The sequence below is a fragment of the Aulonocara sp. 'chitande type north' Nkhata Bay genome, linkage group LG9, assembly GCF_057382095.1.
Source record: "Aulonocara sp. 'chitande type north' Nkhata Bay isolate Kocher_YH1m ecotype deep benthic linkage group LG9, A_spYH_male_GT1.1, whole genome shotgun sequence".
Lineage (NCBI taxonomy): Eukaryota > Metazoa > Chordata > Actinopteri > Cichliformes > Cichlidae > Aulonocara > Aulonocara sp. 'chitande type north' Nkhata Bay.
In genome coordinates, this window is record NC_141352.1 from 13419652 (window position 1) to 13436828 (window position 17177).

A 17177-nucleotide genomic window follows, 5' to 3' on the forward strand; every position below is an offset into this window, starting at 1 on the left:
AAATCTCTTTTTCTAAATGAAGATCACAAGACAGTTCACGGATTTTCTTTCACATATTTCAAAAGTCAAAATATAACAACGTTTTCTCTCCCTTTTTACGTTTAAGTTGCTGCCTACATGAAACTGCAGCAAGAAATGTCCAATCCATTTCAGTCACCTTACACATCTAACCCGCTGCCAAAAAAGACACCCATCCAACCTTGCACATTTTGCTTCTCACCCTCTCTGCACTCTTTTTTTTGTAATCTAAAGTCACTTTGCCAAGATAAAGTGAACTCCTATTTAAAGTGCACAAGTGTCCAAGTTATTTTTAAGTGACTTACCCCGAGGATGGCGTCCACTGCAAAGACTGCCAGGGGGTCGAGGACTGTCCACACTCCCTGAGCCATGATAAACTTTGACGTGAAGGAAGGGAGTGAGCCAAATATCTGTTGACAGCCCCATCTGATCAGAACCAGCAGGAACGTTATTGCGTTCAAGGTCAGGGGACCCACCACCACCATTGCCAGCTCCTCCCGGGTGTGGAGTAAAGAACTCTGGTACACGAGGTCCACCGTGTGTGCGTGGAAGTGGAATCTGGTATGAGAGGAAAGTGTCAATATATGTGTACCATATTTGTGCTTGTGATGCTTTGCAGCTCAAGGGCAGCTGTTTCCAGCAACTCCATATACTGTGTTATAGTATTTGTGGCTAATTCACTCAAATGACTTTGATGGCATTATGACTGACTGTTGTTAAGAAAACCTTTATACCTATTACTATCATAAAAGACACTAAAGATGCAAAGGACACTGAAAGTAAGAGTATTACCACCTTTGCCGATACATGGCAGAGCTTATCCAAGCCCGTTGTACGTTAAACTCCCCATTTACAGCAAGCCTCATGAGTTCCTTAATCTTCCCATCAGTCAGGAGGAGGTAGAGCCAGTGGTGGGAGAGGAGGGGTCCAGTTTTCTCTCATTAATTTCCATCTGATTTGCTCCAAGAGTCAAGCATCTCTCAGATTCTGTCCATTAATCTGACAGTAGAGGTCCATTGGTGTTTCATCTGAAGCAAATCTCTCAAGAGATTCAAGCCCCAAAAAGTCATTTCAGAGAACAGAGATTACCTGTCTGGATGACCGGTAAAGACAAGAGACTTTGATGTGTTATTTTTTATATTTCCAGACAAAATTATAAGTAAAAATCTTAAGATCTCTCTCAAATGCTTCCTATTATTTTGGCACAAAATAAGAGACATTTTGTGCTATAATTAAAGTACATTTAGTTAAGTACAACTTTGACATACTTTTTCTGTCCTTGAAGAATGTGATTTATGCTACACTCTACTTCTGATCGCTCTCTTAACAGATTACATTGAAAAACATATTTAATAAGCACAAAAATATTATACTGCTTATGCCTACAGTATATGTTTACTTATAATTCAGGATATTCTGAACACAAGATGTTTAGTACCTTAGACCAGTGTATTACTGCTTTGTAACTTGAGTGAGTAAAAGAAAAGAAGAGAAGAAATGAAGCACTCATAGATGACTGTAGAAGCACTGAAGGCCAGGGACTTTTGCTGTTGGGGACTCTTTGCAGGCCAATGATGTCCCAGGATGGATTATGGGAAGGGAGAATGCAAAAACAAACAGACACAGACGTAGAAAGAAAGAAAAAGGAACGAGTGTGAGATATAAGGGTGAAGCGAGGTATGCCTGTCATCATGCCAACCGCTCTGACTGTCACTTAGTCTCTCTCTCCCTCCCTCTCAATGGGCATCATCAGCTCTGACCATTGCATGGAGAGAGAAATGCTTGGAGGGAGAGCAGCAGATTTGGACATGTGGAAGTTGTCATCCAGCGTTGACCCCCTCTGTTTTCACATTTTTGTTTTCTATCCGCCCCCTCAGTCCATTCTTTTTTCCTTTTTTTTTCACTCAGCCACATTTTTTTTTCTTCCTGAGCTCTCCTCCATCACTTTCCATGATGTTTGCGCCCCTGAGTTATTGTAATAAAAACCTGGTTGTATGCATGTTTGCAGCCAGCCCTTTTATTGTGATGAATTAAATCAGCACCATATGCTATTCCAATGTGATTTAACAGTTCTGTGGCATCTTATTGCTGTTTATTATCAATGCTGCGTACCAAATAATAACAATAAATTCCTTCCAAATAATGTAGCCTTTTGGGACTTAAAGCTGTGTGGTGAGCAAACTCCCCCAGCAATGGTTTGTTAATATTGAGAAAGTCTTGTTAAAATGTTAATGGGGGGATTCCAAACAGATGATCTGGGTGTATCAAGCCTGCATTTGCCAACACACACACCAAGACACACACAGCACATCCTCATCCTCTCAGCTTGTTGTCCTCTCCGCATCGTATTTTCCCATAACTGTACACCGCATGTGTGTGAGCCTACATTCAGGTCATGTTATGTGTGGCCATGCTAATGAATTTACAGTATGGTAATATGCTACTATTATCTGGTATGTGTCAGTCCTCCGTTTTTATTAATGGATTTATGTCAGCAGCAATGTGTGCGCTTGAAAAGTTTTGCGCGTCTGTGTGTGTATTCATGCGATCCTCTTCCATGCATGTGTGTGTGTGCAGGGCAATATCAAAGGAAGCAAACTCACTTGTTGACAGGAACTGCTATGGCCTGGAGGTAGAGCCACTGGCTGCAGTAATGCAGGTAGAGCCTCAGAAACCACATCAAAGCCAGCAGCAGTATAATGAGGCCGAGCTGCTGAACGGAGCCATGCCAGCTACTATGCAGTTGTTGTTGTTGCCGCAGCAACGGCAGGCCCAGCTCAGATGGCAGCATGGAGAGAGCCAGACGCGCTCGGTCAGACAGACACGGAGGACAGGAGCCAGGTCCAGTCAGTTGTGATCTGTTTTCATAAGAGGAGGATCATACACACTGTACATGACTATCTGAAGTTTTCTTCAGCATTTCTTTTTTTTTTAGACACTGATACTATTACTCAAGTATGTAATTATGTGAGTTCATTACTCAGATTTCCTCCAATGAAAGCATTGTAATGTCTTTTTTTCTCATTAATTTTACATCACACTTTCAGGCTGGATAAGAACGTTCATGCACAGGTGACCACATAAAGCAAGATTACTGAAACAGAACAAAGGTGTTGACTTTGTTCAGTCGATTTGGAGGTTATGACAATCACTTTGAATAATGATGCAAATCCTTCCTCCTCTTTCTGTTGCATACTATTCAGAAGCTTATTTCCATCACGACAGCCATGCAGTAAACATTAAAGGTAGGGAAATGTAGTATTCAAACTGGCACACACACGCATACAATTGCCAACATATACACAAGTGCTCTCTCTTTTTTTCCCCCTCACTAACACACCAAAGACACGCAAACAGATAGGAATCCCTTTCAGCGGTGCTCAGCTTCCCTCAGCACCTCTGCCTCCTATGTGCCGCCCTTTGTCAGGCCTGCTCAACTATTCCCTTTCATAAGGAGTGCACAGATGGAGCAGTGGAGGCAGGAGCAAAGGAAAGGAAAGGAAAGGAAAGAAAAGGAAAGGAAATACCCTAACATAAAAACCTGACATTTCACATTTGTGTATAGGTAAATTAGGTGTGCATTTACAACATTCGTTGACTTTTGTTCAATATAATTTGCACATGTCAACAAGCAGTGATAGTGATGACTCCTAGCATTCGCCTGATAGTAATTAGAACAAGACTTAAAGTAGGTGTTTACAGTAGAGCTATGGCGAGGATCACACAATGTGACTTAAGGCATATGCCTGTGGACATCCCCATGTCTCACCACTGTGTCCCAGAGCACAGTTGGAATTCACTTTGTAGTGTGTATCTAGGGAAAATGGTACATTGCCTAAAGACGAAAAACCGAATCAATTGTATTGCTCTCTCACCCCCATTACCAAATGTGGGCTAGACTTGCATCAAAATGTACAAGTGCATTGTGTTCCCTGCTTCTACTAATACGAAAATGTGGAGCCTCACATAGTTTTGTTCGAACCCAGAGATAATTTTGGCCGTCGCTGTGAGGTGTGAAGTGTGAAATTATCTGAAGTTGAATCAAGTTTCCTCAGTGGATGCTATTTAGAGCAGTGGTATATTTTGCTGTACATGTGGGAAAAGTTGGAATTCATTGAAAAAAAAAAAGGTGCTCAGTCAAGAGTTTGGGCTGATAAATGTTCGAGCTTGGCTGAAATAACATTTATCCTGTTGGGCTAAATGTGTCATGAAAGTCTGTTATCACTCAGCTCTCTGTTTGAGATCTTAAACTAAAGTATACTCCACTGCGAATAAACTGCGTGTTTCCTGTGTGAAACCACTGGTTGCTCATGCACACAGAGTAAATATATATATTTATTCAGCCAAAGTCTTTGTTTACTATCACTGAAAAATATCCAATTCAGTGCTTTTATACAAGATTTGGAGTTAAAACGCAGATAGAAAGATGATGTCTTAGCAAACGCATCTCATGCTTCTCCACAAAAGCACTTCCAGCTTTATCGCAACTTCACTGTGTTGTACAAAAAATGCTCTCCAAATCCCTGTAAACGCAGTGTGTCGCAGACACAGGCGAGATGCTACCCTGTCAACTGGCATCGCGCAGAAACAGCAAACACAATCTGACGTCCATCTTTCATGTAATGAAGATATTGATGATGCATGAAAGAGGAATATTTTTAGACGTCTTCACGAAGCGGCCCCTTCTAAAGGAAACCGGTAACATGATGTGAAATCTGTTATCCCGACTGAATTGATTTCATTATGGCACCTCCAATTACAAAAGTATAATACAGAAAAATAGGGGAAGGCAGCGGGCGGACGTGTGGGATTTTTATCTCGCAGGGATGAAGGATGTTTCATTTCAATATCACAGCCTGTCCTCTGAATGGCTGATAGTATGTGGCACAGTGGCCAAGTGATGAAACCAACCATTTCAACAGGCATGCATGGGACATAATACTATATTTTAATTGTAGTTTTAATGCTTTTGTGAAATCTGGGCCAGAAGCTGTTTGCTCATTATCTTAGTTTTGATATGTTTGTTCTTCATACCCGTGTCATCAAAGCATATTGCAAAAGGACTCATCATCCACTCCAAATCTTTCCTGAGTGTGCCAAGGCCTGTAAATCAGATTTAACTAGCGTGTTTCTGTCAGAAGCATCTCCTGGACTGGTTTTCCCAGGCTGGTGTCCCTTAATGTTGTACGCTATGACAACAAACAGACGCTACGCTCTTAAAAATAGCACAAAGCGAAAAGCAAGTAGTGACATGCATTATACCTTGAAGACGGCACGGGTAATACGAGATGGAAGGGTGGATGGGGGAGGGAGTACAGTGGGGTGTTCCATTTAAAATAGCACACTTATGGTGTGAAGGCTCCAGGGCTGTAGGGAGTAAAGGTAACCCGCAGATTCCCTCTGCGTAGCCCCGATGGCTTAAACCCTCCAGTGTCAGACCACTTAAAGTCTTGAACTTATCCCTTTATTCGGAGGATTAAGATATTTTCTGTCACTTTCTTATTTAGGCCACCGGCATTGTTTTTAAATTCCCACACTTCTTTTCCCACCTAGTCGATGAACGGTTTGCTGTTGGGGAAACAGAGAAAGCAAAAAAAAAACAAAAAAAACCCACTGTGAAAATAGACTTAAGAGATTGACAGATAATGTAATTGTTTTCTTAGTGGCCCAGATGCATAAGTGTTGTGGTGATTATGGAAGTGTGATTATCTCTGTCAAGAGATAGGACTCAAGATACCACATCTTTGTTTATATTTCATTTTTGAGGAACGCTGATAATGCATTTGTTTTGAATTAGGAGTGTATCTGTCATCTGTCCTACGTGCGTTACACAATCAGGTCTAAGGCGTTGCTAGGGCTTGGAACGTGGTGAAAGGTTTTTGGTAATCTGAAAGAAACTTATAGGTCATCATGTCAGCCTTGTCACCTGTGTTTGCAGTACCCATGTGATACATCGAGAGCTTAGAGGCATTGCTGGCTAATGACGGTTGCAGACACAGGTAGTGGCAAAATGCGTTTAACTGGAATAAAACAAAGAACGCTGTCTATCAGCCAAGAAAAGAGAGAGCAAGTAACTCAGAGAACAATTAGTGAGGGGATAACTGTGTATTTAAAAGTGGTGAGAGCATCCAGAATAAAACTTGTGCTTTAAGTGGTCTTTCACAAATTTGATTGGCATTGTATATGTGCATCAGTATGCTGTCAGTGTAGATAGTTATGATGGGGCATGTAGAGGGGAAGACCTAAGCTACTAGAGTCCACAAAGCTGAATCAAAACATACCACAGGCATCACACCCAAAGCTGCGAGACTAAACACCTATATCACTTTAGTCAGTCAGTCAGCCCAGCAACAGCATCCAGCATCACTGTCTTAAATTACAACAAAACAAACACAATATGATAAACAAAATGAATAATAAAAGTAATAAATCCTCTTTTGCTTTAGATGTTAAACTAAATGGCCTTTTTGTTTCAATGTTTTGAAACATACTTGTGTAATGTTAACCAGCCATTGCTCACTCCGGGCATGAGATATCTATCATTTTGTCAGAACATTGTTACATTTTACAAGTTGTTGGCACCCAAAAGTAGTTGGGAGCGCTTTGGCTTCTTTAGACTAACTAATTTAGCCTGGCATGCCACCTGCATAATCACTGTTACACACAAAGTAGACACACCAAGGCACTCCCTGGCCTCCCACAGCTGGATACTCCACAAAAACGGGTCCCCAGCAGATTATTACTTGTTTCAATTGAATCGCTGCCAAAGCCATCACTGCTCCAGCTTCTTATGTCTTGCTTTTCATTTAACACTTTTTTTTTTTGCCTTTTGTCCCTGGAAACCAAAGAAGTGGATGTTATCAGTTATATTTGAATACTAATAATTATTTTGACATTTGACTCTAATGCAAGTGATCCTGAAAAGCTTGAAAAGTTCTTGAAGCTGTTTTGCATTTCATGCAAGTGGTTTCTTTAGTTCTGTAGGAGATCTATAATGCGAGTGCAAAAAAATCACAATAAAGAATTATTAACTAAAACTGCCAAATAAGTTTCAGAAGTTTGTGTAAATAAAATTCACGTGTATGCATTTCAATTATGTGAACAAACGTATTTATTTTTAAATTTTATTCATGCAGAAGTACAGATGTTTATTGCAGTTCTGGCACTGAAGCAGTGCTTTGCACAGGTGGGCCAAATATAATGCACGAAGCTTACAAAGTGGAAACCATAAAGAAACACGCTCCCACAAGATGTATTAAATGATAATTATTGGTTTCTAAGCTGGTATCATTTTCCAAAGCACCTCGAACGTGTATGTGTGTGTGCACAATAACAACTTGGACAGAGCATCTCTCTGTGCCTGTAAGGCTTTTAGATAATTGAGTCATTTTATATCATCTTGTGAGAACTTTTATTTATACAAGGAAAAAAAAGAATCAGAAAGCATGAAAAAAAAAATGCATCGGATACAACTTTGTGCTCACTCTTTCTCTCGTACTCCCTCCTCTCATTTGTTTTTTTTCTTTGCTTTATTTTTTTCCAAGTGAAACTACCTTAACATGTTGAGGTTTTATAAGCACATTTATTTATTTATTTATTTTGCAAATCTGCCAAAGAGTATATACATACCCTAAACGAGCTCCATTGACAAAACTGGAGCACAGTGGCAGGTATTTGGAGTCAATTGCCATGTAATAAAACCTGTACACATCAGAATTAAAAATCAAGCCAATTACTTGCAATTAAACAGAAGTTATGGAGAACAGAATTTTAAAAAGTAAAAATATCTATGATACATTCATAGATGAGAGGTATAACAACGGCTCTACAAGTCAAACCATGTAACCGTCTCATATCTCATATTTGTGGATAAACTAGTCTTAGATCATGAGCCATAATTTAGCAACTTGACTCTTGCATTGCCTAAACTCCTCCTGCAAAAACATTTTGGCCTCCTCGCACACATTGGAATAGTTTAGATGCATAAATGAGGTAGCTGTTTCATTGCTGAGCAACATGTGGCGTTTTTATGGAGTGCCTGACTTAGCACGAGAGGGAATTAAAAATGGAAATGGCAGGTCCCTTGGTGCACCATAAAGTAGGGTGGAAACATTTCAAATGCAGATGCACCTGGGATGGACAAACACATACTGACTTTGCGAGTGCTACACACACACACACACACACACAAATGGTGCAACTACCACCACCCTTGTGCTCAACAATGAAGAACAGGTTGTTGTTTTCTCGCTCTCTCTCTAGATTTTTGGGGGGCGCTGAGAAAATACAGATATGGGTGCCAGTGGATGTGCAACACAATAAGCGATAAATGCAGAACAAATAAATGTTCCACATCCATCCATTCAGCAATCTGTGTGAGGTGTACAGGGACGGGTGCTGCAGAATGTATGTATGGCCCTCCAGAGAGTTGCATCAGTATTTAAATGGATTTCACTTTTTTGACCTTGCTTCATAACTGCAGGACATTGTCACCAGAGAGATAGAGACAGGATGGAGAGGGAAAGATGGAGAAAATGAGAGGCAGAGAAGTGAGATAAAGACGGAATTAACAGGAGGGAGGGAGAGGAAGAAAGGAAATAATAAAGAGCTATAGAGTCTAACTGTGCGGGTACGCAGAGATCAATTAAGTGAGTGCTAAAGACAAAAAGCAAAGATGATGTTTGACTTGAAGACGTGGCCTGAAATGCCTTTTGGAGTAGGAGTCTGTAACTCTCAAACCACTTTTTTTCCAATCCCAGGCTTTGTTACAATACATTACCACTAATGGGGGCCAAGTATGTTCAATGATGTAATGTTTTGTTATTGATTCAAATGCTTCATTCAAAGGAATCCAGCCTCAACACAAATATGGATTAACAAAGATCATGTTTTTTTTATAGATACTATAACTGTAACTGTCTCCAAGCAAATATAAGAAGAAGGTAAATGCCTGTCAGGCCTGCTCCACCTTTGTTTATTGCTGATAATAATAGCTAAAACGTGTGCAGATGACATCATGCATATATATATATATATATATATACAAATGCTGCAGTAGGCAACTGCAACTTCTGATTACATCGGCATCCAGAGAGCTTGTCAGTTATAGTATCAGAGCTGCCTGTCAGTAATATTTTCCTAAGAGTTCACATTTATTTGCACAGGACACAGTCCATTAGTGCATGTTTGTGCTACAGTGCATTGGCTGTTACATAGCTGCATGTAAAACTTGTAATTTCTGGAAGAGTTATGTGTTTATATAACGCTGGGGAACTAGTGATTACAGATATAAAAGAAAAAAGGAAGAGCGTAAGTTAAGTGCCATCTCTGGCTTAGCTCTATTTTTTCAAGTGCACACAAAGGCCTCATGCACAAATCATATGCGATTACTCATATATTCTTACATATAGCTCCTGCCACTTTTCAGTATCTGACACCTCCCCTCTTTCCCACGTGTCAGTGTGAAGCGCATTCATTTGACCCAGACCACCAATGGGACCGCAGTATGCGCCCACTGATGCACACCATCAGTGTGAATTAACCAATCATATTGCAGTGTTAGTCTGTCAAGGATGTGACAGCTCTGATTTCCATAAAGGAAGCGGCATGTTGATTTTGCGAGTATGTGTCTGTGAGATCTGAAAGTGACCCAGGGCACGTCTGGCCACTAAAAAAACCCCTAACATGTGCACTCGGGCCGTGGTAGCCAGGGGCCACTCTTTCACACATGCAAGCAGGTACTTGGGCATGCAGAAGCGCAGACACTTCCCTGCCCTCTCAGTACAGGAAAGAGCCCTGGAAAGCGCTAGAGAGGGGTGACTAGCACCACCATGTCTCCACCCACTTATCCTACCAGTATTACATCAGAATTTATTGACCCTTGCACAGAGTTGTGATTCGTAACTGCAGTTTGCAGAGGATTGACAGCCTGAAACTGGGTGTTATTTCAGGTGTTTTTCTGCCTTTTTTCTGTACACAACTTCAGGCTCGGCTTTCTTTCTCTCCACGACAGTTGCTGGTCTTTCCCAGGCGTGCGGCACTGCGGGGTTGCACGTTACCCTTGTTATAAACACATAAAATAGAATAACACTTAACTTGGAATCTTATATTTGAGCGAGGAAATATGCTCAAACAGATGGAGGGCACAGAATGATAGAGACACAGAGATACACATCAGGGACGCTCCTATAGGCTCGGTTGGGGGAAACGGGTGGAGAGGAACGTTGGTCCCCAACGAGGCGAGTTAACTGGGGGAAATTAGGTCAGTGTGTTCCCTCTGACTCCACAGCAAGAGCAGGCTGTGCGCGTGTGTGTGTGCGTGTGTGTGTGTGTGTGTGTGTGTGTGCGTGTGTGTTTTCCAGTGCACCTACAGTATAACACTCCACCACTATAGCAACATACTGTGCTACACAATCAAGGTCTGCTCCTGATTTCGTGTGTGTGTGTGGATTTGTGTACCTGTTTGAGACTTATTAGCATATGAGCTACTGTGCTACCAAAAGTTCAACCTAACTTTAATCTAGTTCACTGTCACCGCAGTGGCTTCTTCCTTCGTTGAGTCCAGACTTAACGGTGGTGTTTAATAGCTGCAGCAATAACAGCTGAAACTGTATTTATTATTATTCATTCAACTTATCTAACTGAGACGACAAACAAGCATGTAACTAATCATGGCATCATAATTAGCAGCAAAATAGTTCAGATTTTGAAACAACTAGATAAAGGTTAAGCGACATTTATCCCCAGATGACCAAACAGCATTTTGTAATAAAAGCTTTGGGGACAGATGGGGACAGTTCTGCAGCCAGTTGTCCTCCAGAGAATGAAAACGCTCTCTGCTACCTTCAACACAGCTTTGTCTTCACTGTCGCTCTTCATGTTTCCCGATCAGGACGAGTCACACATACTATAATTGATATGAGATTTAGGGGATATATTTCAGTGTAATTAGAATCTTGATAATTGGACTAATTAGATCTAATTGCTATATGAGAATGACTTTGATTAAAACAGGTTTCTCTCCTCAAAACGAGAGTAGGAAAAAAAAACAGTTGGGTGACATTGATGAGGTATAATACGACACTATAGCAATTTGATAATAATCATGTAAGTATGTGGTACACTACATAGGAAGAGGGTATATATTATCAGATAACAACTAATAGTAATTATTATTATTAGTAATAATTCGTCAATATCACACATGATGAGGTTTGCACAGGTCGAATGTGAGCTACCATTAGTATCTCATCACCGTGCTGAGTACACAAAATGTAAAGTAGTCTTTAAAGTGTAAAATTAATTCAGCATGTTTATCCTCGACCAAAAGCATTAAATTGGCCCGATCGAATTACAACAGCCATATTGAATCAGGTGCTTTGATTTTGCTCAGTGCTATTCTGTGAGAAAAAAAGAGGAGTATTGAAAATTACACTTGTAGACATCAAATAAACTGGAGGGTCGGCTGGAGTCTTTCAAGCGTGTTCAAACAGATATCAGTGGCACAGTAACGCTTGACAAAAAGATCATTCCTGACATGTTTTCAGACTTTTTCATTTGCCCAGAACTAATTTGCAATTGTCAATACCTGCAGTTTTTTAAAAAAAAGTGCATAGCATAGTGTTTTCTTTGATTTTCGACTTCATTATTTTTTTATTTTATTTCTATGCCTTTTTAGATCACCAGCGTGGAAATGTGAAAACAATTACACAAGAAAGCCTGATCCTCACCCAATGAAACAAAGACTTTAAATAAAAAATATACATGTGTGTACTATAATATATAAACAATCATATCCATTGGAAACATCTCCTCCCAAAAGATGTACTTTGCAGTATTTCTGTCAAAGTAGATGACGTTGTCACCATTTGGAATAAAAAAAACTTTTACATAAAACCTCTAGTAGTTTTCATTCGTGTCGACTTGGTTCTACTTGTATCAGTATTATGTTTTTATGTAGTTGATACATTTAAAAAAAAATTTTTTTAATTTAATTTACAGTCCCACCTGTAACGCACACACAGTCTAAGCACTTGTATACAGGTCCCATACATACTGCAGATCTCTTTAAGACATTAGCCCACTTCATTCCAATTCATCGCGCTGCATTTATTTTACTTGATGAATAAAGTGCTCCTGACTGCGACACATAAATGAATGCACTATGTTAAACCGCTCGTGTGATTCTCCGACTGTCTGAACTGAATCTTACTGTTTCAAAGTCTTTGCTTAATAATGCATGAGCATCTGATTTGCACGTTTGTGTCAGGATGCCTTATAAAAATCTCAATGAGCTCAGTCTCTTGTGGCTCAATAGATGGCAGTAATATCCCTCAATCACTTCAGTATGATTCCTTTCCTCAGTTAAAATACAAGAATATACAGGCAAGTGTGTGTGTGTGTGTGTGTGCATACTCTACTCGCTTGCATAGTCAAAAAATACTGTACACACCCTCTGTCTCTCACATTCGTCTACAGATGCACATAAACACAGACACAGAGATAAAAACACGAGCTCCCAAAATGCCAAAAGACGACGCGGGGCGAGATGACATCATTAAGGCAAAATAAATAAAAAAATATCTGTAAATAATCCCTTTTGTCGGCATCTCTGTCAGTCCTCAGGTAATGTAGACAAACCCAGAATAAGTCAAACAACACAGCGGGAGAGACAGATGAGAGACTGCTGCGTCTTTAACGTGAAAGCCAGCACTGCCACTGTATCTTTCTAATAGTCTGATTAGGTGAGGGCAAAAAAATAAAATAAAATTATCAGCCTTTAGCTCAAAGATACTGTAATGTGTGTGCTTGTAAAGATGAAATCAATAGCAGCAGCACCTTCACAGGGCATCAGGGAACAGCCAAGTCTCCAACTCAATACAATCCGTACCTATAACTGACAGAAATGTCTCATCTCACCGAACCCAGCAACTGCTCAGAGGTAAAAAGCGGCACTATGAATAATCGTGAAAACCATTTAATTGTGTCCCTTTGTGCGCAGTCTGCCCGGGCTCTGTGTTCATTTTTTATTTTTTTTTGTATTCACTTTCCCTCAAGATAGTCTCTATGTCGTCATTTGTTGGCAGGATACGCTGGTAATCATTTGAATTCCCTCAGTATGTTCAGAAGATGTCAGGGAGTAGTCTCTGATCTTGTTTAATATGTGACCAGCAGCTATAAATTACAAACTCCCAGAAATGAGGAAACATGGGTACTTTTAAATCTCCAGGGAGCGCTCGCTTTATGTCTCTCTTGCACATACATACAGTAGACTCTCTCGCTGTCTTTACTCTCCCCCCCCCAGTGCAGTAATGGTAATCTCCTCCCCTCAATTTAGTTGACATTCAAATAAAAACAAATACCTGAGACTTTTCTTGTTGAAATAAGCAATTTTGCTCTCAGTCTGTTTTGATGCTCCATGGGCATGCGGGTGCTACCTGGATGCTTTTAGCAAATTTGGCCGAGGTGTTTGAAATTCGGCGCTCTGTTTGTATTTCATACATTCTTGTTTTCTCATTAAAATCAAATGCTGTGAGCCACAATAAAGATGAAACGTAATTTCCACGCATTTTTGCAGAGGACTGGGAGACAACAACAACAAAAATTCACGGGGACATTATTGTTGTAGCTTGAGCAGCGTTTGGTTTGGCTTTAAATGCGACACTGTCACAAAGCAAATTAGCTGAAATACGACTGATTATTTTGTCCTGAAAAGCAAAGCACAAAGAAACACTGACTGTTGATTGTGCAGTCTTGAGATCTAAGTCAAATGTAGGCAAGTACAGATTTAATTAACAGACAAAAGAGGACTTGTGACTTCTGAAAGTATCAAATATAAAAATGATAGTATTGTGGGCAGCTGAATTTCTGTGATTCCTCACCAAATTCTTATGGAGTGCTTTCCTTTCCTTCGGGACAGATGAGGCCACCAGGCTCTGGAAATTGCTTTGAGTGTGCCTTGTTTATGTTGGGAAATTAAAATTGAGTTATATGCGATTTAAGCTATACCACATACAAACTTATTTGGATTTCCCTCGAAAGACACTCGACTACTTTATCTATATCTGTTAAGGAGGTGTTCTAGGCACATCTTGTTGTCAGAGTCTGTCTGGTTGATGCTGTACATTTCAGCATCTGTGAGGCACAGAAACCACTTGTCACCCACGTTTTTCTTTCTTTTGCTTTTTTTTCTTTTCTTTCCCCCACACATTTGAATTTTGCAAGGCTGAGCCGGGATAATGAGTGGTGAGACTTACTGTAGGGAGAATGTATACTCCTCCATCTCCTCCGCGGAGAGGTTCTCCATTGAAGGCTGCATCTTCTGTTTGTCTGCCTGCCGAGGCGGTGCACTTCTGCCGCTCATGCTGGGGCCACAGCTATTTGTCTTCTTGATTGGCTTCTTCTGTGAGGAGCAGAAATCGGGGAGAACACATGCGGATGTCATTTGTAATCAAAGCAGGAAACAGGCCTCTGAATTTATCTTGGGGGATGCACACGGTGACAGTGACAGTGTGCGTGGCGCTTTGGAGCCTCTCCTATATCTCACCCGCGCCTCAATTGACACGAGACAAGAATGACGGCAAAATCGCATACGGCATGCCATCCTTCAACTTGAGTTCATTTGGGAAACATGCGTACAGTGATGGTGGCGTTAAATATGTGATATTTGAGCAGCTGGCACTGTTTTTTTCCACACAAGTCGTTTACTGTCATCGTCATAAACACAGTCAAATGGAGTTAGGAAGTGGGGTTTTAAATTTTTCACTAAGGTACTTGGGAGCAGATATTATTTGTTAAGCCGCCAACATGTTAACGGCTTGCTTTCCCTGGCCGTGTCAGCCCTGCCTGTGTTGCCCTTGGGTGGGCTTAGTGCCTTTCTGCTTGAAGTTGTGAAATACACACTGATGTATGTTAATGAGACCCACAGTTTGGAATAAGCAAGCTGCCTCTTTTTTCCACCCCTTTCTGACTCTACCTCTCTCCGTTTTATTTTTTATTTTTTTCTTCATCTTCCCTTTCCTCCATCCCTCTCTGTCTCTCCCTCTGAGATAAACTAGGCCCAGGAAGTAGTAAATGGGCAGAGTCCCATAAAAGCTCCATCCGTTTTCATAGGGCAATCTTTGCCAAAGCAAGCTTGGATTCCAGAGTGATGATCACAATAAAAAGGTGGAAAAGAGTGAGAGAAAAAGGCAGAGAGACGGGGGGGAGATATACCACAATGTTCTCCAGTGTCTCCACACAATAAATTTAATGCAATACCTTAAGAGTGGATTCCGTATATAGCTGAATTCCTGCCCTGTGGGCAAAGTGGTCGCCTGGAGAAAATTCATTTTAATTAGGCCTGCACTGCAGGTTGAAGGGCTGAAATCTGATCCCTAGCGCTTCCAGGCTGGGGCAGGTTGGAGATCACTCCACTTAATCATTAGACAACTGGGTTCCAACCAAGACATTTGACAGAGTTAGCAAGGTTTTAAAGATAGGCCAAGAGGGGAAGGAAAAACATGGTCTGCAGAGGCTGCAGAGATATAAAACCTCATATCAACAAACTCATTTATTTAACAGGTCATCCCTGATTAATGGTGGTCCAAAGAGCCTCTTGTACATCAGCAGGAGGAGGTTAGTAGGAATAAAGACGGGCAAGAAAGGGTGGTGGGTATATGTGTTTGAGAGAAGGAGGCTTGATGTTGTTCATAGGCGTCTAACTACCTCAACAATAACATCACAACAACAAAAGGCCGCAGCAGAGGCACAATGGAAGGGGCGGACCGGGAGGCAGCAATGCCAGATCAGCACATGGAGTAATTTTGCAATTACCACTTCAAAGTATGGCAGGTAACACGCAGGCTTTGATTAATTTAGCTTAAGTCGTCTGTAGCCCAGGAAGAGGCGTGTTTAGAACGGTTTGGAGAAGAAGAAAAAAAGGCGAGGCCTGGCTAGCGTTGCTGATTTCACACAATTTGAGCTGCTTTGGCTTGTCAAGCAGATCAAAACTGGCTTTGAAGGCTGAAAAATACCTGTTAGTGTGAAATGTATTTTGACAAATCTCAGATAATAAGCCGGGGAGGTGCGCGCAAGGCCGCAGAGAGGGGCGGGAAGGAAAGGGAGGGAATGGAAGGGGAAAGCAGAAAGGGTGCTCATTTTAAGGGTGGGAACACTTCCCCTTAAATCACAGTGTTACCTTGTAGTGATTCCCACCCTCTGCTTTCTCCCTGCATGGATCACTCTTCTCTCCGGTGCTTCCAGAAATGGCTCCTGATGAGAAATTCTTGCCTGCACGCCCAAAAGAGAAATAATGTGCAGTAAGTGTAAAGAGGAAAAGAATATTTAAGGTTGTTTTCTCTTGCATACCACACTTTATCATTATAATTTCAGGCCTGAGTAATATTAATACACATATAATAAAAAAAGGGGAAGAAAAAATATATAGGGAGATACAGTAAGATATATAGATATGGATATATATGCAATTACAAATGATGAAAAATCAAAAAATAAATTAAATTTTGGTTATGATACATTTTCACACATTTTCCCATCATTTCCCTTCTTCTGAAGTGTTTTTCATCCTCCATTTCTTTTTCTCTTTTCTCTGTCTCGCATTTTTTTTCTTGCTGTAATTTAAATGGTAAGCCGCCAGATGTGTGTCTCATGCTTGAAGAGTCGAAGATCTGCATTATTTAGCATATTAACATTCACAGAATTTAAAAAAGGGTTCCTGCTTTGCCTGGAGGTTGCAATTAAGTAAACCTTAGCTTGATACATGTAAAAATCTCACTATGTGAAACTTTTTTTTCCCCCCGTGGAACCAATCACATCTATATAATACATATGGAAGCCTCAGCAATGATATAATTTTTCTCCTGCTGTGGGATTAAATATATCAGTAATAATAACTTAAATATTAGCCACACATCAGAAATCCTCCTGACAGCTAAATTTTTACTGCATTTAAATGGCAGGAAGATTCTGCTCACCTCTATTTTTCACAGAGTCTGAAATCAGATTTCACACTGATGTAGTTTTTAATTACCACCCCTTTGCTGGTAAACATTTGCCCTGGTGTTATAGTTATTCTATTCTCAGGATAAAATTTTTATTTCTACATTATAAAGACGTTACATAACCGTGTACTCAGTTGTGTGGTCACATCAGGGCTTGGG

The 17177-nt window shown here is 40.6% G+C and overlaps 1 protein-coding gene across 1 annotated transcript in view; it reads right to left on the reverse strand.

Moving 5' to 3' along the window:
* The window catches only part of ofcc1 (orofacial cleft 1 candidate 1), a 78206-nt gene that overhangs the window by 29806 nt on the left and 31223 nt on the right, over positions 1–17177 (reverse strand). Inside the window, exons 16-19 of the mRNA XM_086305933.1 lie at positions 16196–16287; positions 14274–14419; positions 2622–2876; positions 324–576 (exon numbers count right to left, since the gene is read on the reverse strand). Coding sequence (XP_086162059.1) covers positions 324–576; positions 2622–2876; positions 14274–14419; positions 16196–16287 — 746 coding nt within the window. The remainder of the gene's footprint in view (positions 1–323; positions 577–2621; positions 2877–14273; positions 14420–16195; positions 16288–17177) is intronic.